This window comes from Cercospora beticola, chromosome 4, assembly GCF_033473495.1.
Source record: "Cercospora beticola chromosome 4, complete sequence".
NCBI lineage: Eukaryota > Fungi > Ascomycota > Dothideomycetes > Mycosphaerellales > Mycosphaerellaceae > Cercospora > Cercospora beticola.
In genome coordinates, this window is record NC_088938.1 from 725966 (window position 1) to 747479 (window position 21514).

At 52.8% G+C, this 21514-nt stretch overlaps 9 protein-coding genes across 9 annotated transcripts; 5 read left to right on the plus strand and 4 right to left on the minus strand.

The window, feature by feature from the left end:
* Positions 1 to 846: 846 nt before the first annotated feature.
* On the minus strand, positions 847 to 2658 carry RHO25_005923 (uncharacterized protein; the record flags this gene model as incomplete). Its single annotated transcript, XM_023596791.2, has 1 exon — positions 847 to 2658. The coding sequence occupies one exon, from the start codon at positions 2656 to 2658 to the stop codon at positions 847 to 849; it is 1812 nt and encodes a 603-aa protein (XP_023452267.2).
* A 2194-nt stretch (positions 2659 to 4852) lies between these two features.
* RHO25_005924 (uncharacterized protein) lies at positions 4853 to 5821 on the plus strand (the record flags this gene model as incomplete). The annotated part of the gene is made up of 4 exons (XM_023596792.2): positions 4853 to 5195; positions 5252 to 5394; positions 5451 to 5667; positions 5727 to 5821. The coding sequence occupies 4 exons, from the start codon at positions 4853 to 4855 to the stop codon at positions 5819 to 5821; spliced, it is 798 nt and encodes a 265-aa protein (XP_023452428.1).
* A 67-nt stretch (positions 5822 to 5888) lies between these two features.
* On the minus strand, positions 5889 to 6512 carry RHO25_005925 (uncharacterized protein; the record flags this gene model as incomplete). Its single annotated transcript, XM_023596793.1, has 1 exon — positions 5889 to 6512. One exon carries the CDS (start codon positions 6510 to 6512, stop codon positions 5889 to 5891), a length of 624 nt encoding a protein of 207 aa, XP_023451675.1.
* Positions 6513 to 7010: 498 nt separating this feature from the next.
* RHO25_005926 (uncharacterized protein) lies at positions 7011 to 8046 on the minus strand (the record flags this gene model as incomplete). Its single annotated transcript, XM_023596794.1, has 5 exons — positions 7011 to 7106; positions 7165 to 7238; positions 7288 to 7587; positions 7643 to 7707; positions 7757 to 8046. The coding sequence occupies 5 exons, from the start codon at positions 8044 to 8046 to the stop codon at positions 7011 to 7013; spliced, it is 825 nt and encodes a 274-aa protein (XP_023451676.1).
* A 1235-nt stretch (positions 8047 to 9281) lies between these two features.
* On the plus strand, positions 9282 to 10301 carry RHO25_005927 (uncharacterized protein; the record flags this gene model as incomplete). The annotated part of the gene is made up of 1 exon (XM_023596795.1): positions 9282 to 10301. The coding sequence occupies one exon, from the start codon at positions 9282 to 9284 to the stop codon at positions 10299 to 10301; it is 1020 nt and encodes a 339-aa protein (XP_023451673.1).
* A 572-nt stretch (positions 10302 to 10873) lies between these two features.
* Positions 10874 to 11738, plus strand: RHO25_005928 (uncharacterized protein; the record flags this gene model as incomplete). The annotated part of the gene is made up of 3 exons (XM_023596796.1): positions 10874 to 11129; positions 11179 to 11363; positions 11430 to 11738. The coding sequence occupies 3 exons, from the start codon at positions 10874 to 10876 to the stop codon at positions 11736 to 11738; spliced, it is 750 nt and encodes a 249-aa protein (XP_023451674.1).
* A 1159-nt stretch (positions 11739 to 12897) lies between these two features.
* Positions 12898 to 13674, plus strand: RHO25_005929 (uncharacterized protein; the record flags this gene model as incomplete). The annotated part of the gene is made up of 1 exon (XM_065602718.1): positions 12898 to 13674. The coding sequence occupies one exon, from the start codon at positions 12898 to 12900 to the stop codon at positions 13672 to 13674; it is 777 nt and encodes a 258-aa protein (XP_065458790.1).
* Positions 13675 to 14610: 936 nt separating this feature from the next.
* On the plus strand, positions 14611 to 18450 carry RHO25_005930 (uncharacterized protein; the record flags this gene model as incomplete). Its single annotated transcript, XM_023596797.2, has 1 exon — positions 14611 to 18450. One exon carries the CDS (start codon positions 14611 to 14613, stop codon positions 18448 to 18450), a length of 3840 nt encoding a protein of 1279 aa, XP_023451679.2.
* A 668-nt stretch (positions 18451 to 19118) lies between these two features.
* On the minus strand, positions 19119 to 20819 carry RHO25_005931 (uncharacterized protein; the record flags this gene model as incomplete). Its single annotated transcript, XM_023596798.2, has 2 exons — positions 19119 to 19181; positions 19236 to 20819. The coding sequence occupies 2 exons, from the start codon at positions 20817 to 20819 to the stop codon at positions 19119 to 19121; spliced, it is 1647 nt and encodes a 548-aa protein (XP_023451680.1).
* Between the last annotated feature and the right edge of the window lie 695 nt (positions 20820 to 21514).

The window sequence follows — 21514 nt, forward strand, 5'->3', positions numbered from 1 at the left end:
CCTAGTCGATACTTTGAAGGCCTGTTGGTACATACGGTCGTAGACTTACGGACGCATGTCGCGTGATCAAAGCTTATATCCCTCATGGTTGTCAATAGACTTTTCTCTGCAGACGAGAGTGCTTACGCAGAACTGGGCACGACCTTGTTCGTCGAGATGACAAAGTGCGTCGAAAGGATCTGTATCAATCGATTGAATTTCTGACACGCGCCTCGCGACTCGAAATATTTGGTGCAACCAGATGCTCTGTCTGCATAAATATCCGTCTACTCAACGCTGTGCTGAAGATGTCGTACTGAATGAACATTCTGCGTGATCGCGAGTCTGCGAAGATGTCTTTAGTCGTAGATAGCTTGCCAATTGCAAGAGATATGGAGCGTATTATCCGAACAGAATCATAAATCACGCGGCTCTTGAAGATCGCTAGATGTGAGCGGTGAATGCAGTACCAACCAAGGACTTCCCTTCCCAGGAGTTAGAGAAGTGAAGGCAAAAGCTCAAGAGTTTATTGATCACTATCGACTTCGACTTTTCTCTGCAGATACCAGTCAGTTAGTCTCGCTTTCACTATCACCATGCTAACAACGTGAAGAAAAGAAGAGTCTTAAGTAAAGCCAAATGATCTATCGCGAGTATCTGCATCGAACTCCTAAGCATACACCAAAGCCAGAAACTCCAATACAAAAGGGAAAATCTATTTGTGGTTTTCGTCTGAATCGTTCCCTCCTTCGTCCCGTGCCCATTGCCACAATAGTAACTCCTCAAGTTCGTGAATCCCGTGCCCATGCGTGCACAAACTGTGAATACATGGCTCCGGCGCCACGTGCTTGTGTCAAGCTAAATCACTTACTCCTTGTTGGCAGCCTTAGGGGACCAGACATACTGAGGAGCGGCCTCTGCGGCATCGCGCTTCTCAGCTGCCTTAGGAGACCAGACATACTGTGGTGCAGCCTCAGCGGCGTCGCGCTTCTCAGCTGCCTTTGGAGACCAGACATATTGCGGCGCGGCCTCGGCAGCGTCACGCTTCTCGGCAGCCTTTGGAGACCAGACGTATTGTGGTGCGGCTTCAGCGGCGTCACGCTTCTCGGCGGCCTTTGGAGACCAGACGTATTGTGGTGCGGCTTCAGCGGCGTCACGCTTCTCAGCTGCTTTTGGAGACCAGACGTATTGTGGTGCAGCCTCGGCGGCATCGCGCTTCTCAGCGGCTTTTGGCGACCAGACGTATTGTGGTGCGGCTTCAGCGGCGTCACGCTTCTCGGCGGCCTTTGGAGACCAGACGTATTGTGGTGCGGCTTCAGCGGCGTCACGCTTCTCAGCTGCTTTTGGAGACCAGACGTATTGTGGTGCAGCCTCGGCGGCATCGCGCTTCTCGGCAGCCTTTGGCGACCACACATATTGAGGAGCTGCCTCGGCGGCGTCGCGCTTCTCAGCGGCTTTCGGTGACCAGACGTATTGAGGAGCCGCCTCGGCAGCCTCTGCATCGCGCTTCTCGGCAGCCTTTGGCGACCACACATATTGAGGAGCTGCCTCGGCGGCGTCGCGCTTCTCAGCTGCCTTTGGCGACCAGACGTATTGAGGAGCCGCTTCTGCAGCCTCCGCGTCACGCTTCTCGGCGGCCTTTGGCGACCACACATATTGAGGAGCTGCCTCGGCGGCGTCGCGCTTCTCAGCTGCCTTTGGCGACCAGACGTATTGAGGAGCCGCTTCTGCAGCCTCCGCGTCACGCTTCTCGGCGGCCTTTGGCGACCACACATATTGAGGAGCTGCCTCGGCGGCGTCGCGCTTCTCAGCGGCTTTCGGTGACCAGACGTATTGAGGAGCCGCCTCGGCAGCCTCTGCATCGCGCTTCTCGGCAGCCTTTGGCGACCACACATATTGAGGAGCTGCCTCAGCAGCCTCCGCCTCGCGCTTCTCGGCAGCCTTTGGAGACCACACATACTGAGGAGCGGCTTCCGCACGCTTCTCAGCAGCTTTTGGAGACCACACATACTGAGGAGCCGCCTCCGCCGCTTCAGCTTCACGCTTCTCGGCGGCCTTTGGAGACCAGACGTATTGGGGGGCGGCCTCTGCTGCTTCCGCCTCACGCTTCTCAGCAGCCTTTGGAGACCAGACGTATTGAGGAGCGGCTTCTGCACGCTTCTCGGCAGCCTTTGGAGACCAGACGTATTGTGGGGCAGCCTCTGCGCGCTTCTCGGCAGCCTTTGGAGACCAGACATATTGAGGAGCAGCCTCTGCAGCTTCCGCCTCGGCCTCACGTTTCTCGGCGGCCTTTGGGGACCAGACGTACTGAGGAGCGGCTTCGGCACGCTTCTCAGCAGCCTTGGGGGACCAGACATACTGTGGAGCAGCCTCTGCGCGCTTCTCGGCAGCCTTTGGTGACCAGACATACTGGGGAGCAGCCTCTGCCGCCTCGGCCTCGGCCTCACGCTTCTCCGCGGCCTTCGGGGACCAGACGTATTGCGGAGCAGCCTCTGCGCGCTTTTCTGCCGCCTTTGGGGACCAGACATACTGAGGGGCGGCCTCTGCGGGATCGCGTTTGGCAGCGGCCTTTGGGGACCAGACATACTGAGGAGCGGCCTCAGCTCTCACGTCGATAGCAGCGCCATTGGCGGTGGCGACAAGAGCAGCCAAAGCAGCGGCGGTGTAGCTGTACTTCATTTTTGCGGTGTGTTTGGGGGTCGGCTTTGACTTTGAATTGTTTGCTTGTCGTGGGGCTGGGAGCTTTGTAAGGAGTGGGAGCTTGGTAAGGAACGAGTTCGAGTGCTGATGAGATCAAATGCCTTCGAGGTGATGCTGTTGCTGATGCTGATGAGATGACATTCGACGGAATTTTGGCTTCCATATATACATGATGGTGGCCATTCGAATGTTCGGACTTTGCCATCGTTCGAAAGGGAAGTTGCTGCTTCGTTGCTGTCACAGTCCGTCCGCAGGCCCTTGTTACCCGCATAGCGCAGTACTACAGTGCGTTGAGCGTCTCTACCGACAGCAGATTAGCAGACCTGATGAAACAACGAAGTCCGTCCTAGATGCTCAGGACTTCGGACAAGACAAAGCGCTATCGAATTTGGCAAAGCGTCGACACAGTATCGAGTCAAACACGACGCACGCCGGAGCCCGTGTGAGATAGCTCCACATCGTCGGTTCACTGGTGGTCAGATAATCCTGGAGCGCGATTCATAGAGAGGAGCGTGACATGCGCGCAATCAAAGGAAGACAGATTGACCGAGATCAGCAACGGCCGCAAGCATTGGCCGTCCGATGCCATAACGCAACAGCCGCAGGGTTCTCAATGATACTCCCACCTGTCGGTATCCGATCGAAAGGTCAATGAATTGCTTCTGGCCGTCTCGACGAACGCTCAGCTCTAAGGTGCCAAATAAGGATATTCCTGCCAGAGCTTTGCCGTGCAGATTGATCCATGCCGGACGCCGTCTCTTACAGGCACAGTCCGAGTACTGTGCCGCTTTTGGACTCGGGGTTCATGCTGTCGTCCAGCATGTTATCCACATGCAGAAGGGAAAGATGCGTCTGGTACTCGGAGTGCGTTGTGCCTGACGACGGGGTCAGCGGATGACATCCGTCAAAATTTCAATGGCGTGCATTGAGAAGACGCGGCCGCAGCTGAGGAGCGGCGCAAGCATCGTGTGATGAGGTGAGGTGAGGTCAAGCATGACCAATGTGCAATGTTGGATTGGAGTCGAACTGCGTCGCGTCGCGTCGCCAACTGAGGTCTAGTTCTACACGGGCCGTGCCGTTCGTCCGGCCGTTCGGGACTTTTTCGCGTCCGGTAAGCTTCTTAACTTCGTCCCCCATGCTCGAGTTGGATTCGCCCACAACTTACAAGTCAGCAGGGATATTGCCTGATCCTGCTGGCATCAAGCATTACCAGCAATAACTCAGCTCCGCAGAGCTTATGGTGATTGCTGAGCAAGGCTCACATCCGGTCTAGACTCGAGCCGTACAGAATGCCATGCATTTTCGTGGAGCACAAGCGTGCGTGTAAGTCCAGAGTGCATCTGTTCGTTTGTGTCGCCTGGTATTGATATTAGCAACAAGTTCTGCAGGTACAGAGGCATGTTTCAGGTTGTACGAGTACCAATCACTAATCCGAAAAGGAATGCTGGTGCAGAGATGCTCGGGGTCGATCAGACAGGGCGCAATGCCTCGATCCTCTAGACACCCTGCATGGCATTCCCCGTATGCGTGATACGTATCACTGCACTTGTAGCGAATCACGCAAGAGAAGATGTAGACGGGCCGGGGCAGGCTTGAGCGTCCGCGAGACCTAAGGGTGGCGGAGGATTTGATTGTAGCCGTCTGAGAATACGGCGTTCACAGAGGGATCCACCTCGAATGATCGTGGCAAGAACTGATACACGCCCGCATGCAGCTTGGCCGACGTCCCTTGACACATAATTGTGGAAGATGCTCGGTAAATATTCGAGGATAGGACTTTGGAGGATCGTCGAGGTTGAATGGAGAGAAACACGTAATCTATCGCCCTTCCTGGTGATCGAGGTTTCAAGGCGGGCAAAGCGCGCGGACAACTCAAGTCACGGTCAACATCGGGGCTACGTGACCTAATGAGCGGTCAAGGGACAGCATGTGCAAGGCGGGAGAGCAGCACTCCCAACGTCACCGACGACCTCGCACCGATCACTCCGCGCAGTCCGACCGTGCAATATTTCGGGCTTCGTTTCTGTTGCTGACTCAAAGCTGGCAAGGCCGAACGACCGATGGTCAAACAAGGACGTCTGAGAATTGGCACTATGCATTTGCTTCTTGCCAACATTTGTTGCGCTGTCCCTGATGTTCTTGATTCCCCTCATTCACGACACATCGATGCAACATGAAGAGTATCTTCAACACTGAAGCCAAGCTGGGAGAAGAATATCGTCGCCTGTCCCTGGACGACGAAGAAGGGAACAGAAGCTCAAGCCCAAGGGTCATCTTTACGAAGCAAGGGAACAAAAGCCTCTACGCTTGCATAATTTTCCTGGCACTTGGCTGGCTTGCAACTTGCGCTTACGTGTACCGCACGCGTTTTCAGTCCAACGGTCTGCTCCACGTCTACTACAACACACCAATTCCCAAAGATGTTTTCAAGCCTGTGAAGAAGATCTTTCACCGTGACGAGCGTTACGTTGGCTGGAACGATGAAGTAAATCGCAATTGGGACAGACTGGTTGCAGGTAATTCTCCCCAATGTAATGCCGCTTTTGTGAGCGAGCTCGCTGAGATGATACAGGTCATGACGCCGTTTGGATTGAGAACCCTGAAAGATGGGGTCTTCCGCCGGGACAGGTAGCTCCGTATGAGCATCCAAACACTCCTGATCCCAAGCCTCACGATTTCTACGTCATATCTACGCTGCATTCTCTTCATTGTTTGGTGAGTCTCTGGGTCCAAACATACAGATGCTGTCTAGACCACTAATTCACGCCAAGAACATGATACGGTTTCAGTTCTTTTCAGACAAATATGGGCACGTTGAAGATGGCGACTTCAAGGACCCAGACTATACAATGAAGCACTGGGATGTTCATATCGAGCATTGCTTTGAATACATGCGTCAAAGTATTTCTTGCGGTGGCGACCTAATTCTAGAGGGCTCAAGTGCAGTGGACATTGACGGAAAACAAGTCACATCTGTGACGGGCTGGGGTAAGTCTCATCGATTTTCTCTAATGCAATTCCCAGAATGCTCACATGTTGTTTTCCAGGAGTCGAACACGATTGCATCGACTTTGACCTGCTATGGCAGTTTCAAACCGATCAAGAAGCAAAATACAATCGTACATGGCAGCTCCCTGGTTGAACAGCAAGACTTTCTAAAAAAAAAAAACATACACGTAGATACTTCCATATCTGGAAACATTCGATCATCACAGACCATACAAACTGATGTCTTTGCTCATTCCTGGCTTGACCCAGATAGCCACTGGTAGACCTCCGAACTCTTTCAAGTCCTTAACGCCACAATCTTGGAATTGCAAACTCCTAAAAACCGCCGCAGAGGCCTTGTTCTCAGGATCGAAAAGCCCTAGAATGTCTCGTACTCCCAACGCAGATTCCGCATAATGCATCACCGCTTGCGATGCTTCGCGAGTGTAGCCTTTACGAGTCTCTTCGGGCAGTATGGCGAAGCCCAGATCGGGTGCTGAGAATGCAGTCGGCGGCTTGCCACGCATTAGTGAGACCGTTCCAATGGGTTTCGATTGTTTCAGGGTCTCTTGAAAGGATTCTGAGTGATCGTTCTGTGCACCCTCTGGGTCTCGTCGCAAGGATACCAGATACATGCCGTAGCCATTGCGTTTATGGTCATTCAAGAATCGACCGCCGATTTCGTTTCGAGCGTCTTCGCGTGTTCTGACTTTGGTCTGTCCGCATGTCTTGATGAATTCTGGCGTATTCCACAGCTGGACCAGAAAATCACAATGAGAATCGTTAGATGCTAGAAAGTGCGAGATGTAAAGTCTCGGCGTGGTGATGTGGAATTCAGGATCCATGTTTTCCAGGGCTAGCGGTTCTACCAAGCGTGCCATAGATCCAAGAACAGAGCTCATGAAACTTTATGTACACATGACCGGAAAAATTGTGGTCACTGCGTGATCCCACGGACGTAAGCGAACCTTAACGCATTCTCAGCATCCGCCAGTCAGATTACTGAGAATCCTTCACCCTACAAAGTCTAATATTCATACGCGGACGACATGGGAGCGAAACTCAACACTTGACAGGGCTTTTGTTGGCCAATTTCGCTCCCGATCGACATATTCGACAAAAGATATGAGGCTCTTCGGAATGTTCCTGGTAGTCAAGTTCGCGTGATGGGAGCAGAATGACTCCATCGGCTGCCAAAAACGGGGTAAATGACCAGAGATCGATGTTTCTCTTGTCTTGTGTTCTTTGTATGCATGGTAGCAACTGTAGCGTTCGAAAAACCTGACGCGGATCGATCTATGGACGAACAAAACGGACCGTGAATGTTGCTTTGTCGAGCGTGCTCAAGCTGTAGTATTCCATGTACGATTGTACGCCTCTAGTTGCTGTCTTTGCCATTGCATCAGACGCTCCCAATTAATGCAAGAGTGCACGACGCCCTAGATAATAGTCAGTATGAAAACCAATACTTGCAAAGAATAGGACTGCTGCACTTACCCAAGCCAGGCCTCCCTCATAGAACTCTGGCGGACTTCCAGGCGGAGAATCACTCTCCAAGACCATATAGTCGGCTGGAACACGATCAGTGATTCGCCACATAGTAACTTGATCGAGACATACCGCATGTGATCGAGTATCGCAAATATTCGATACAGTGCTCAACGTGCTCAATCCAATCTTCGTCCTCGGGATTCTTGGCCAGCGGGCTTACATCCGGATCGTAGACGAGCATATTGTACCTCCGTCTGATCACATTTGTACAATGTAGTTGATGTAGCGTATTGAGGACGTAGAAGTTCTTCACATTGTCCAAGGATGCAGCCGAGGCGGGAGGCTCATCGAATATGAACATAGGAGCACGGATGCCCGCATCATGAAGTCCATAACGCTCCGGGTCAGAAATATACACGGAGTCGGAGCCTATACGATGAGGTCAATGATTGGCAAAATCAGGTGCGATTTGTGAGTCTCGTACTTGCTGTCAAGGTATTCCAGTGAGAGTTGACTTCAGCCCCTGGGCCCATGTATCTGCGATCAGGACTGGCTTGTTGTCAGACGCATTCGAAGAGTTTGAATAGATCATACTCACCTGAATGCAACATTCTTACGCATCGTGAAGATGTCCTGAGGCACTGGTGTGTTCGGATTGACGCCCCAACTGGTGACAGAGAGTCGCGAATATCGCACACAGAAGTATCCTAGGACCAGCCCAAGTGTGATGTTAAGCAAAGAGAACGAAACATAGAACATGCGGCCATGTGCCTGAGACTTCTGGCTGGGCGTATAGTGCTGCGAAGACGCCCATTGATCTTCTGCAAGTAGTTTCTCGGCCTCAGGGAAGCCGCGCTCGAATGCTCTGCCCTTTGATTTTGCTTCCATAGTTGTGTGTTGGGAATGTAAGTCGATGGAAACCTCAACGAGTTGATGGATGGAAGTCGTTTTCCAACGGCTCATCAGCATTGCAATCGGCCTCCATCAACGCTGCTGTTGTCATTCCCGATGGCTCAGTCATGCTTAGTCGCGCAATCGCCAGGCCCACGTTAGGATCGGAGTCCAGCAGTGCTCACTTTTCGTGGCGTGACCTTCGGCCCTAGGATTTGTCGTAGCACACCGTCATTCCGGCTTCGTGGCCTCCGATCTTCAATCAAGGCATTGTTCGTGATTCTATATCAAAAAGTAGTAGTGGCTCTGAATAATGCTTCAGTCTCAGGCCCCATCATGATGGTGAACAGTTGATGATATACAGAACTTACGCACCAGTAGTCGTGTGGATTATTTGAAGCATCTCGGGCACTCCCTACTTCTGAGCAGACCGATCAATACGGACGGTAGGATTACCGGACGCTGCCGGGGCCAACCACGCAGGTCAGCCTAGGGCAGGCATTAAAGTTCGCAGTTACTGCATAGGGTTATTGGACAGGGCTAGTACGAGGGGCCCCAGGTCTGCTTCCAGGAATATCCTTGCTGCCAGGCAACGTCACCGCCTGTCTTTGCAGTAACTTTCGAATTTTCCGTACGTAGCGATGAGTCGTGCCTCATCTTAAGTCCGGACGTGGGATTGTTGCACAAGGTCAGAGTGGGCATCGTCGGACTTGGTCAGCCTAACGTACTCCCCGAATGCCTCTCACGGTGTCGAGTGCAGAGAACGACTTCGAATTACATCTTCTCGCCGTGAACTTTTCGAAATTACTTGCACTCCATTTGCTTCGAGTTGCTTCTGACCTTCAGCAGCGCTTGAGACTCTGTAGTCATTGTCATCATGGCATGGCACCAAGAATTGCAGAGACTTATCCGTGCTCCAGGAGACCTACGTCGCATGACAGCATGAGCTGCTTGGATCATCTTCACCGGGCACCGACCTTCAATATACCGATGTCCTCAACTAAGGTTCACCGCTGCTGCTGGCACCGATTGGATCGATGCAGTACAGCGTAGCTGTGGCTGAGTGAGCCTCCCTCATACGGAAGATCGATGAGATAAGATAGAGCCTGAGATCCGAGGGCGCTTCAAGCTGTACAAATACATCCTCTAGCAGTTTCAAGCCGTTCTCTCCCTTTCGTTGCAAATACTCTCCCAAAAGCTGTTGTCACGATTTTGCATTCGACTTGTTCAATATGGCATCTAAGAAGCCCTCCAATGACGGTGTTCGGACGGCATCGTCCAGCAACAAATGGACAACTGCAGCTGTGCTGCTTCCCACCCTGCTCTTTGGAATCGACAAGTGGTCTCACATCAGCTCGAAGTTCTCACTTGACCAATGGCAACTTGCTCAAATGGTACCAAGCGCCATCATGCCAGAAGTCAAGACCGCCATGCCAAACATCACGGCCGCTCGAACAGAAATGGCGAATCGATATGCACAAGGATGCCCAGATCATCAGTACAGCACTCGACTCTTGTCCGCAGATCCACTTGTTATGTATATCGAGGGCCTAGTTACACAAGAAGAAGCCGACTATCTTCTAGTCCTGGCAGAGCCGTACTACATGGCTTCACCCCTATCAGGGCCCATGGGACGAACATACAACAATGAATATCGAAAGTCAGTCTCTGCGGTCGTACCAGACGATCCCGTCGTCGCTTGTATTCGAAAGCGAGCGGCAGATTTCCAGGGCTTCATGCCTGTCGGACACGTTGAAGATATCCAGCTCGTCAAGTATGGGACGAGTGACGAGTTCCGACCACACTTCGACTGGCATCCAGGTATGCTGAATCCACGTGTCTCAACATTCTTCGTATATCTGGCCTGCGATGACAAGGAGAACGGTGGAAGCTGCGAGGGCGGTGAAACAGGCTTTCCACGCTGGTCAGGGCTCTTCGCAACAGAATGGTGCAACCAGGGCTTCGTCGACTGCAAGCAGTCGAAGGAAGGCGGAATCTACTTCCCGCCTGTGATCGGCAACGCTGTGTTCTGGCACAATTTCTACCCCAACGGAACTGGTGTCGATGGAACATATCATGCAGGCATGCCTGTGAGGAAGGGTCGAAAGGTTGGACTGAATATCTTCAGCCGGAAGAATGAGTACTTTTCTGAGATTCTTGAGATTCATGACAGGAATCAGTTGTCAGAAGCCGACAGGAAACGATGTGACGCTGAGTCGAAGGATGGACCGTGCTACGTAGAGGTGCTTTAGACGAGGAATGGCGGATTTCCCATAGAGAAGAGATTGTAGCGTAAGACTTTCAGACACATGAGACAATGATGAGTGTTTCCTTGTTCATTTGCTCCACCGTTCTGCTTCATCCCGGCTCAAATTTGATTAGAGTTGCATACAGCGCCACTTGAGCGTCGAGGAGAGGCATGTTCATCTGACGACGCTCAAAGTTGCGTGGTAAATCGTGACCAGGCTTTCCCGACGTCCCTGGTATATCCCGTAGAAGTGGCTGAATCTTGGGGTGGCAATCCACCATCGGGATTACATAAACATGACTGGGTGCTCCGGTCTTCGTCAGGACCCTTTTGAGCTTCAATGCCGGAGTCCGTATACCTGTGTGTGTAGATGCGTCGTCGACGACGGTGCTGCTCGCCGTTGTTGGGATAATAGCGCTAGCGGTGTATAGAGAACCCCCTTTTGCAATCCTACCAAGTAACAGTCTTGCAGATCGTTGAGGGGCGAGCACTTCTTCCTTCCATTCCAGACTCGCTCAGAACAAGCACACTCTCTTCCATCTCTTTTCTCCCTTTCTCACTTTCATATAAGCACAGATGGACAGCAAAGGAAGGACAAGCGGCTCTTACCTGGACGATGACTCCATCCACGAGGACAACCCTCTCATGTCCCAGAACACAGGAGCCAAAAGACCAGTAACAAGAAGATGGCTCAATGGAAGAACAATCTTCACGACCCTCAACTTGGCTCTGTTCTTGACAGGTATCTCTGTTTGGTCCCAGGTTGCGATGCTTGTCAAAACGAAGAATCTCAGCTGCAAAGCAATAGCCAATTCGGCTGGAGAGGCGGATTGTGAGTGCACTTCCTCGTTGTGGACACCCAGTATTCTGATCGAAAGCAGTGGCATACGACAGTAGAGTTGTCTTTCAACCAAATTGGCCGCTCGTCGATCCGCCGACCAATGAAACGAACGAGTTGTGGAATCGTTTGTCTCCTCCTGGCGAAGGTGTCATCGAGCTTCCGAACGAAGCCACTGTAGGGCTTCCTCCATCCAAGCCGTCTACGAAGAGGCCTCTGACACATACCGTAAGTTCGACACGCTCACCTCGTGCACTTCGGATGCAAGCTAACAGTAGTTCCTTCTCATCGCAGGTATACGGCGTCTCAGTCTTCCACCAACTGCATTGCGTCAACTTACTGCGTCTCAACATGTATCCCGAAGAGTTCTCGTGGACACTCACCGACAAGACTCCAGAAGAGATTCGCATGCATCGAGATCACTGCATCGATTACCTCCGTCAAGCCATCATGTGCAACGCCGATGTGACCTTTGAGCCATGGACGAAGCACGGCATCAACGGCATGGATGCCATACATCAATGCCGTGACTACAACAAGATCTTCACCTGGGCCTATGAGCAGCGCATGGATAAAGAGAAGGATGTCATCGATCCGCTTTGAGGTTTCTGTTGGTGGAGGTGCTCAGTACGAAGGTCCAAAATCTTGTGGGTTGGGTTGATAGGGCGTAGTGTAGCAGAACTAGCAGATTGCTCGGTCCTCAAGTTTTCTTAGGTGTATATAAGAATGTTGTCCTGTTTGAATAGATTGCACAATGCGACGGTGTATGCCGGGTAGTACCTACTCCTTCTCATATGCGGGGAAATTGCCTGCGCGTAGCTCCCTTCCTTCCAGGTCAATGTTAAACCTTGCCAAGATTGATGCGGCCGCGCAGCGGGTCTGACATAGATCCAACACTGTGGCCTTTCCACCTACCAATTCAAATACGCATGACACAACGCCTCTTCGAGACGATGAGCACTTGAAGAACTCGTGCGATTCAAGTTTCAGGTACCTCGTATACTTATTCCAGTCAAGAGGGTACAGTCTTGTAGCTAGCTGGAGTGCATTCGACAACGACTCGTGTAGAAAAAAAAAACTTAACGCGCTCCCTGCACGAGCAGTACGTAGTCCGGAGTTAGGCAACGCAATTCTTCTTGGGTTTGCGTACAAGTGTCTCGTCTGATGCTTCGCAAAGCTTCCTAGAGCCAGATCGAGTCAAGACGCCAGTACCTGTATTGCACTGCGTGGTATACCCTTAGGTGGTTTGAGTGGCTTGAACTGAACGTATACAGAACCCCTCTACAAGCATGCCATCAGACGCTTTGCGACGAGCCTGAACAGACCAACCTGCCTCAACATGCATCAGAATTGATGCAGCTTCCGTACTGTAGAAGGTAGTTGCAACCTGGACGAGAAGGCACGTGCCAAGCGGCTGCGAGGTAGGGGAACCCTGATTTCCGTCGAATGGTCGTGATCACAAATCAGAACACTTTAAGTTTCCAGCATAATTGCAGTGCCGGACTTGTTGTCATGGCGAAACTCCGTGTCTTCGTGGCCTGTCGGTCCGCCGTTGTTCATGTCGTCTGGTTGGCCCCTCGAACTTGCTAAATATCTGCCTGACGGCATTGGCTGGGCCCACAGTAATGTGCTGCACATATTGCGGCCTCCGAAGAAAGAACATGCCCGAGCATACGCACAGCTGCTCTAAGCAGTGCAGGTGGTTAAGGAGATCAGCTTCATTCGTATTCGTTGTCCATGTGCGCATTGATCGGAATACAGGATGCCAGCATACCTAGCGCGCGGTGGCAGTCTGATGAAGAAAATCGAAGCCAGCATCAACGGCAAGAAGAGATTGGCCAACGGAGGAGAGTACGATGGTGATCGATTCGAGTTGTGCCCAGGTTGCAGAAGTCGATCGCGACCGAGTCGTTTCTGGTTCGTAGTCCTAGCCTGCCTGGTTGTTGGGAACTTGTTCGCCTGGATGGTCTACGACATTCGCCATACACAGCGCGGAAGCTTCGCCTCGCCGCCACGTTACACGCACGCCGTGCAAGAACGAAAGAAACTCCAAGATTCTGCCAGACTCGACAGCCACGGCAAGCCCCTCGATTCATGCTATTGCGGCAGGAGCGTGTCGGAAGCCAAATCGCTGGGATGCATTTTCGATCCCATCAGCCCCTCCTGGATGCCGCCACATTGCCACGACTCCGAGCTCGACGCGAAATTTCGAGCAGAAGCCGCGCATTACAATGCGGACGGCGAATGGCACTTCTACCGAGACGAGAACAGGACAGAGGAAATGTCGTCCGAAGAGGTCGAGAACTTGGCGAATTACTGGGAGCATGAGACGGGCGTCGCCGGAGGGTATGCCAGTTGGGAGTGGCATATGTTGCATTGTCTGTATCTCTATCAGAAAGCAATGCTGGCACAGCAAGGAAAGGTGGTCTTGGAGGCAAGATACCAGACGCTTGGCCATGCTCAGCATTGTACGATGATGTTCACGATGCCCAAGACTACCTTTACTGTCGTTGCCACAGATGGAGCGGTTCATACTTGACGCGCTCCATGGTAACACACGACTCAATCTGAGATCATGACGCGAAATGCCCGTTCACATTTGCCGGCATGGAGAGGTCCGGGCTCTATTTGCGTGCTGGAGGTGTCGCTGCAGTATGCTGGTGTGCTGTCGACTCGAGGCACATAGGAGGCAAATGGTATGGTACAAGCAGGGCATTGAATGTAGTCATGGATGGACAGTACGATATAATCGAAGGGCTGGAACTCGATGTGCCTGACTTGAGCGCAGGCGTAGCTCACATACCGGACGTGCGTATATTTCCGTCTGCTCACTGCGGAGCTCTCTCCCCATAGTCCCACGTCTCGTGATAGAGATCAGTCAGCGCCCCACACGAGTGAAGAGAGTGATTGGACGCACGCTGCGACACGACGCGGGGTCGGATGGTGCTAGATTGGAGCGAGGCACAGCGGCACGCGAGGTCGTGGACAACACCGGATGGAGCAACGGGTGTTTGATAGCGAGCTGAGCTCCTACACCTTCCATCGACTGTCGTGCCTGTTCCCGTTCCTCTCCTACTACTGCTGGCCACTTTCTAGACTTTGCTTGTCATTGACACCACCTCCAGCAGCCCGTCTGCTGTCCATCCACGCTTCACCATCATTGATAGTACGCAGATGACGTGTCGATAGCACAGATTCGCCGACAGCACGCTTGGACAGGGAGCTATACCGCTCGGCATAGCGGTCAGTCAGCGACATGCTCACACCTCACCTGCAGCAGAGCATCGCCTCTGCGAGACCTCGGTCCATGTCTACCAGCGCGCTCCGGTCGTCCACGTCCACCCTTGCCCGCCCAGGCACGACTTCCATTCAAGCCCGCAGCTTGTGGTGGCGACGACCTTGTGACTACACCTCGCAGATCGATCCAATGTATCACCGAATGACTCGCTATCGCACACTAAAGACACGAGCCAAGATGCTAGATAAACTCCGCAGACGAGGTCGATGGGACTGGGACTTGTTACAGCGTCCTTTCCTCACGCCGAAGCACATCAGATGGGCAAGCCACGTTGGCAGACCCAGATGGGCCCCCGAGCAAGAGCAGGACAAGCAAAATCATAAAGCCCAGGCTCGGAAATCAGCCGAGGACGATGGCATCGAGTTGAGCCAACGCGAGAGACAATGGAAGGAACACATGGAGGCATTGCGGAAACGCATAAACGAAGACCCATATGAGGCAGTCTTTGGCCGGCGCTTCGAACCGTTCTGGAATTCACTTGTACCAAGCTGGATGAAAGAAGAAATGGGTATGAAGGACGCTTCTCGGTCAAAGGATCCTTCCGAGGCCAAAGCCAATCCAAGCACAACCCCGAGCCGTCCACAGAAGGTAGATCCAAGTCAAGTATCCTATAGACCACTAGAACCGGAGACAAAGAGGCAAGTCCATTCGAGCAATGGGGCACCACAAGACCAGGCTGCGTCGACACGATACCAATACGATCCGAAGAAAACAACCGTTGACGTGAGCAGTGACACACCCGATGGCCAACAGACCAGCTACTCTTATGGTGCTACAACTTCGTGGGACTCATGGACCAAGAAGGCAAGCCGCGTGGAGTGGGACTCCGTATCAGGTGAGAAGCGCCGGTACGAGTATGATCCAATCAGCAACCGTATGGTGCAGGTAAAAGGCCCGCCTGTATCTGAAGTGAGGAAGGTTGAGGATGCGTTGAAAGACTACCCGGCAAGATCACAGTCGCCACTCATGTCGCATGGCTGGCAATCAGGCTTGGGCAACCCCTCGACGGAGTCAGCTACCGTTGGAGCTCCAGTCAATGCAGTAAGCGAGACTAAGAAGGCGATCTCAGTGCCTACGCAGGACAGCAAGGGCCGCAAGACATCGGTCTATTTCCCTTCGCTGATCAACACCTCCGTAGTGGCTAATGCGCCAAAAGCAGCGTCACTTACGAAGCACGAGAAGTATCCTGATTCTTTGACCGCGGCAGACGTGCGCGCATCTGTAGGGCAAAAGAAAGCCGAGAAGAGTGCTGTTCCCATACGAACCACAGTCGACACTGATCGCGCGTATCGACATGGAAAGCCAGATCCTCGCAAAATGAGTGAGTGGGAGCAGGCAGAACATCGAGTCATGCTCAACCAGGAGCTGTACGACGTCACCAAGCAGAAGATGAAGCTGCTGAAGCAGGAAGTCGGTGCTTTCCATGTTGAGAAGATCCAGCGTGAGATTGCTAGGCTGGAGGAGAAGGCTTCGGCACTGCACAAAGAGCTAGATACCATGGATGCTGTCAACAAGAAGCCGCTGCTTGACAAGTCGGTCTCCAAGCGAGTGCCAATTGAGCAGATGGGTTGCAACGATATGATGATTGCATCCTTGGATACTACAAAACTGCCAGCGAGGGCGCAAAGCACTTCTCCAGCCGCAACTCCAGCACCCACAAGACTACAGCCAGCCTTGGACCGCATGCAGCACAAATCTACGCCACTAACAGAGGAGCCGGACGATTCTGCAGCTCACGAGTCAACAGGAGAATTCGGCGAATACAAGAGCAACGAAGTCGCAAAACAGCGCGAGGATCAAGCTGCACTCTTCCAAGCTGACCGCATTCAGAGGAGACAAGACTTGCAAGACTCTCTGGAGCAGAAGATTGACGATCTTCGTGTCTCTGGCGCAAACATGCTCGAACGAATGCGCGAAAGGAGAAGTCTGGAGGACCGTGTGCAAGGCGATGTACTTGGTCGCAAATCCAGCTCTCGATGGGTCGATATCGCGAGTGCTCGCAAAGCAACGTCAGACGCTAATGAGGCCGCCGAGAAGTTGGGTGCCGATGTTCGTGACATGGAGAAGCGGGCCAGGCTTTTGAAAGCAAATGCGCTTCTACAAGCCGAGGTCGAAGAACAGAAGAATCGCATGAACGCACGTGAACACCAACCCGTCGTGAGTGGGACGATCTGGAATACCACTTCGATCTCTCCCGCCACGGTCCCCCAGCCTGCTCGTGACGAGGTTCAAAGATGCCAGGAGAAGATCAAGGAACTCCGGAAGGAGCTTGACATTGCCTACAGGCAAAGCAGCGAGAACTCCGAAGGTCATGTAGACACCATCCGGAAGCTCGAGAAGCGACTGCAAACGACACCGGAGAGCCGCTCAGAGACATCGGATGTTGAGAAGAAGAAGTACATCAAGAAGATCAAGGCATTACGCGAAGAGCTGGATACCACTTTCAAGCAGAGCAGTATCAATGCAGAGATGTTGGTTGAGCGTATCCGTGAGCTTGAGAAAGAAGTCGAACGTGCGCGCTCTTCTGACAAGCCAGTTGAAGCCGTGCAGGCTGAAGGCGACATGAGCACCAATGTTACCAAGTTCGCCAAAGACAGCAGCAAGTGGTACAAGCAGGATGCAAGTGCTCTCACGCAAGGTTTGCAGCAACTCCAGCCCTCGCTAAAGTCCTTGAACAATACTCGTGACCAGGCATTATCAGAGTACGATCTGAGAGCTGGCTCGGCATATGAACAGAAGGCAAGTCAAGAGAAGCCAGCAGAATCGGAACCAAAGCCGCACCCAATCGACCAAGCATTGGCTGAGTACGAACGAAGAGCCGCACAGAAGAAGCATGACCAGGCCCTTGTCAAAGAGGTCCGTGACATTCACGAGAATAGATATGGCAAGATTGACGTCGATCACCGCCAATCGAATGTCGATGCGGCACTGGAAGCACACGAGAAGACACATACTGCCCGGCAAATCCACTCTGTCGAAGCCGTCGAGCTCGAGGCGAATACAGACCTGGGCAATGCTCTTGCAGAACATGAGACGGGACAGAAGTACAAGTTTCAGCCAGACAACCTCGAAGCTGAGCTCGCCCAGCAAAACAAGGAATCTCGCGAAGCGGAATCTATTATGGACAAGGAAGTATACGGTACCAGAAGTGTGGACGCCGATATTCAGCACCCGATTCGCGCCACTACGATGCCCGGATTGGAGTGGGAAGAGCCTCCCATCTACAAGGTGCTCGCCTACGACTCCGGAAACGACTTCCTCGTCACATCGACGACCTCGACAAACTTCACTGGCAAAGAAACTCCCATTTCGATACCCGAAGCTCTATCGCAGCTCTATCAGCCCGCACGCTTCATTCCAGAATTTGCTGAGCTACAAAAGCAAGGCTTCCAAGTCATATATGGAACGAAAGATCTTCTCGTATTCCGCAAAGCCAAGTCGACGACCGAGGCCGCAACCCCTGCTCCTGAAAGCACACCAGCCTTCGAAGACCACGGACTTGTCGCACCTGCTGCAGTCGAGCCCACTGCCGCTGAATCCGCACCCAAGATCAATCCCGTCGACAAAACAGGCTACGAGGAGCCCGCAACAGGCAGTTTCGCCTCTCCAACAGGTTTCGTAGGTGATCGCTGGGAACACGAAGCCGCACAGAAAGAAGCAGCAGCCGATGAAGACACCGAAATCAAACACTACCCACGCGTCACCCGTCAAGAACAAGTTTTCTCTGGAACTCGTCTCAAGAGCAGCAGTAGTAGCACAAAGAAAGATCGCAGCACCAAGAACGAGGAGAAAGAGCAACGACGCAAATATCGAAGTTGGAGACAAAGCGCCAAATGGGCTCTGTTCTCGGGTCTGGGAGCTGGTACTGTGGCGTATAGTATTGGCGCTGCGGCCGAGAGTAGTCGAGAGAAAGAGTATAAGAGGTGGCAGAAGATTTTGGCGGAGCAGAGGGCTATGGGTGGATTAGGTGCTGATGGGAAGAGGTTGCAGCAAGGTGGTGGGGTGTTTTGGAGGTGATGAGTGTACAGAGTTCCTTTTTCTGTTGATGTTGACTGATTTTGGATTTGGTATGTATGGGTCTTTCGAGATGTTGATGAGCAAGTAAGTAAGCAAGCAGCATTGATGAGCATATGAGGATAGATGGCTTTTATGGGGTTCATGAGAAGAAGAAACAAGTAGCACTACACTCCACCAGATAGTCCTGATAGAGAGACGACTTGCCACTCCAGATCTTCCCTTCTGCTTTTCCACTATACTCCTTATTCGACTAAATTCAGGCAGTGGGATCGTCAAATGTAACTTGTGCGGAAGTACACACGACCATCCATTATCATGCACTACATCGTGAAGCCTTGCTCTTCTATACGTGGCAGACACACCATCTATGTTATGTATGGGCAAATGCCTTTCTTATGAGCAACTGGATCGCAATGAGCCCCAAACGGGCATACCAAGCCCCTCGCTATCTGGTGCGATAGCGCACAGGCAAGACGCTTGCATCAACATGTTCCCAAGCTCGAGAATAACTCAAATGCTGTATGAGCTGTACGGATGCTCCTGGGTATAGTGCTATTGCGCGTCCATTTCTTTTCGATCCAAATTGTGCTCTGCCAATCTTGGCCCCGGTTTTCCAAAAAAAAAAAAAAAAAAAAAAAAAAAAGTGTCGTTCGTATGCTTGATGCTTCTTACATTTCTTCTTGCAGAGCTTTGACTTTGTCGAAGAGCTCGAGAGCATTGACTGCTTTCACCTGTCACGAAGTTAGCCGATGGGCGCCCATCTTGACATGTGCAGAGGTTCCTACCTTCAACTGCAAAAGCTGCAGCTCCTTCTTCTCATCAATGGTACCCATGAAGTAGACAAAGCTACCGTTCGGCCTGCTGCCATCCGGCTGGCCGAAGTTGATCTGAGGTAGGATAGGCGTGTTGAGTAGCACCCTGTGGGACCCGTCGGCTCGCATGAGCAGTCGAGCGGTGGTCTTCGTGTCATCGTCGTCGTGCAGAGGTCGCTGTACGTTCAGGCGTAACACTCCGACGCCGCGTTCTCTCCACTCCTTCTTTCCACTCTCGCCGGTAGCAAAGTTGTACAATTTCGCGCGGCAGGTCATTTCAGTCGACTCTCCCTCTTCACCAGTCTCGATGTCTTGGGCATAGAATCGCTCGTCCTGCTTGTCGGATTCCTGCGACAGAGGACTCTTATATCCAGCGCCATCCTCGTCATCCTCGCCTCCATCCTCAGCATCATCGTCGTCTGCTGCTGCTCCAAATGGCTTTGAGTTGCTTCCTAGAGGGGCGGCAGGCTTACCGCTGGCGAAGCTTGACAAACCACCGCCGCCTCCCAGACTGCTGAAGCCTGTGCTAGCAAAGCCACCTCCAAATCCTCCGCTGCTTGCTCCTCCAAGACTGCCAAATCCTGATGCGCTCGAGCCGAACGCGCTCCCGCTCTTAGCTGTAGAGGCAAAGGCTGATTGTTGACCAAGAGCACCACCGAAGCCACTGCCCGCAGCCTTTGGTGCTTCGTTCTCTGTGCTACCCAATGCACTGCCACTCCCACTTCCAAAGCCTCCACCCAGTCCTGGCCCGCCCGCGGTCTTACCAAGAGCGCCAAATCCTGAAGATGATGAGCCTGCGAGGGCGCCGAATTTTGAGGATGCAAAAGCGCTGGCAGAAGGTTCACCGGTGGGTGATTTGCTGCCCGCTAGAGCTCCGAAGGGTGAAGACGAGGATGTATTGGCAAAGGCGCTCCCAGGTGCTATTTTGCCCGCAGAGCCTTCTGCCGCTTCCGTCTTGGACTCGGCTGTCGACGCAGCAGTTTTCTCCGCCAACGCACTTGAAGTAGCCAAGCCAGTGCTCTCCGCGATGATAGCCTCCGCGTCCTCGGTCGTTGAGTGTAGCCGGCTCCTCTTAGTTTTGGGACTCGCCAACGCCTCAACTCCTGCCTCATCCTCGCCAGTCCGCTCTGGGGTCAAAGCACCAGTAGGCTCGGTTTGCCCGTTGGCATCCGCGGCGTAAACGTCTGCCCCATTGCCGTTCCTCGGTCGCTCGCCCGAGGTTTTCCGCTGACCATTGTTCAATGCATCCTCCTCAGCCGTGCTATCTCGTGATCTCTTTCGGGTGTGCGATTTGGAAGGTGCAGTTGAAGCCGGCTCGGGCGTGTCTGGTTCTACCTCCTCGAAGCTCCGCTTCCGCTGTATCCTCCCTCGGGTTCCGTCGCTGGTTTCTGTGGTCTCGTCGGCCGGAGCACTAGTCGGGGCAGGGGCGTCTTGCAGTTCGTCGTCGGTTCGTAGGGCGTTCGGGTCGTGGATATTGGCTTTCTTGAGTCTCTCGCGTGCCGATTTCTCCCCTCCCTCGTTGTCTGATAGCACCGCCGTGTCCTTGTCGGCGGCCATGATGGGCTGTGTGTGTGGATTTTGCAGCAGTTCCTGTGAGCGACGCGTCGTTCCCTGAGCAGTCCCGTGCAGGGTGGGCGATGACAGCAGCTGGGCGCGGCAAGAGAGAGGCGGGCGTGCTGTCGATCGGCAATTACTCGCTAGAGGTGGGGCCAGCCAATAACAAAGCCAAATCGAGGCAATTTGAACGCGGAGCAGAAGCGGTGAGACGAGATTCGCTGGTGTTCAGGCCGTCCAACTTTGGGGTGTACGAGAAGCGGCAGGCGACGTTCAGACGTGGTGCGAAGCTCAACGTCGCAGGCGGCAGTCTCGTGGTATCTGCTTGTGTCACCGGCTGACTCGAGCGATTCCGAGGCTGTTGCAACAAATGTGCTTCGGAATTGTCAAGCGATGTCAATTTATTCGAGCGTCAAAGTCGAGCAGAGTGGCAGAGTGACACGCGAACAAATGCGGAACCAAATGTTTACAGGTCAACAGATGCCGAACGTACATGTGCTAGGATGAGGGGCGCCAAGGCTGTCTCACTCTCTTCCATGTGAACACACGTGATGTGCACAGATATTCACGTTGTAAAAGTCGAGTTACTTCTTCACTGGCACGTGGAAATGTCTCATTATTCATTATCATGCTACCTTCGTGGCTCCCGTGTATGGTCCTTCTCACAGTCCTGTCTCCATCACGTCTGTCGCAATCAA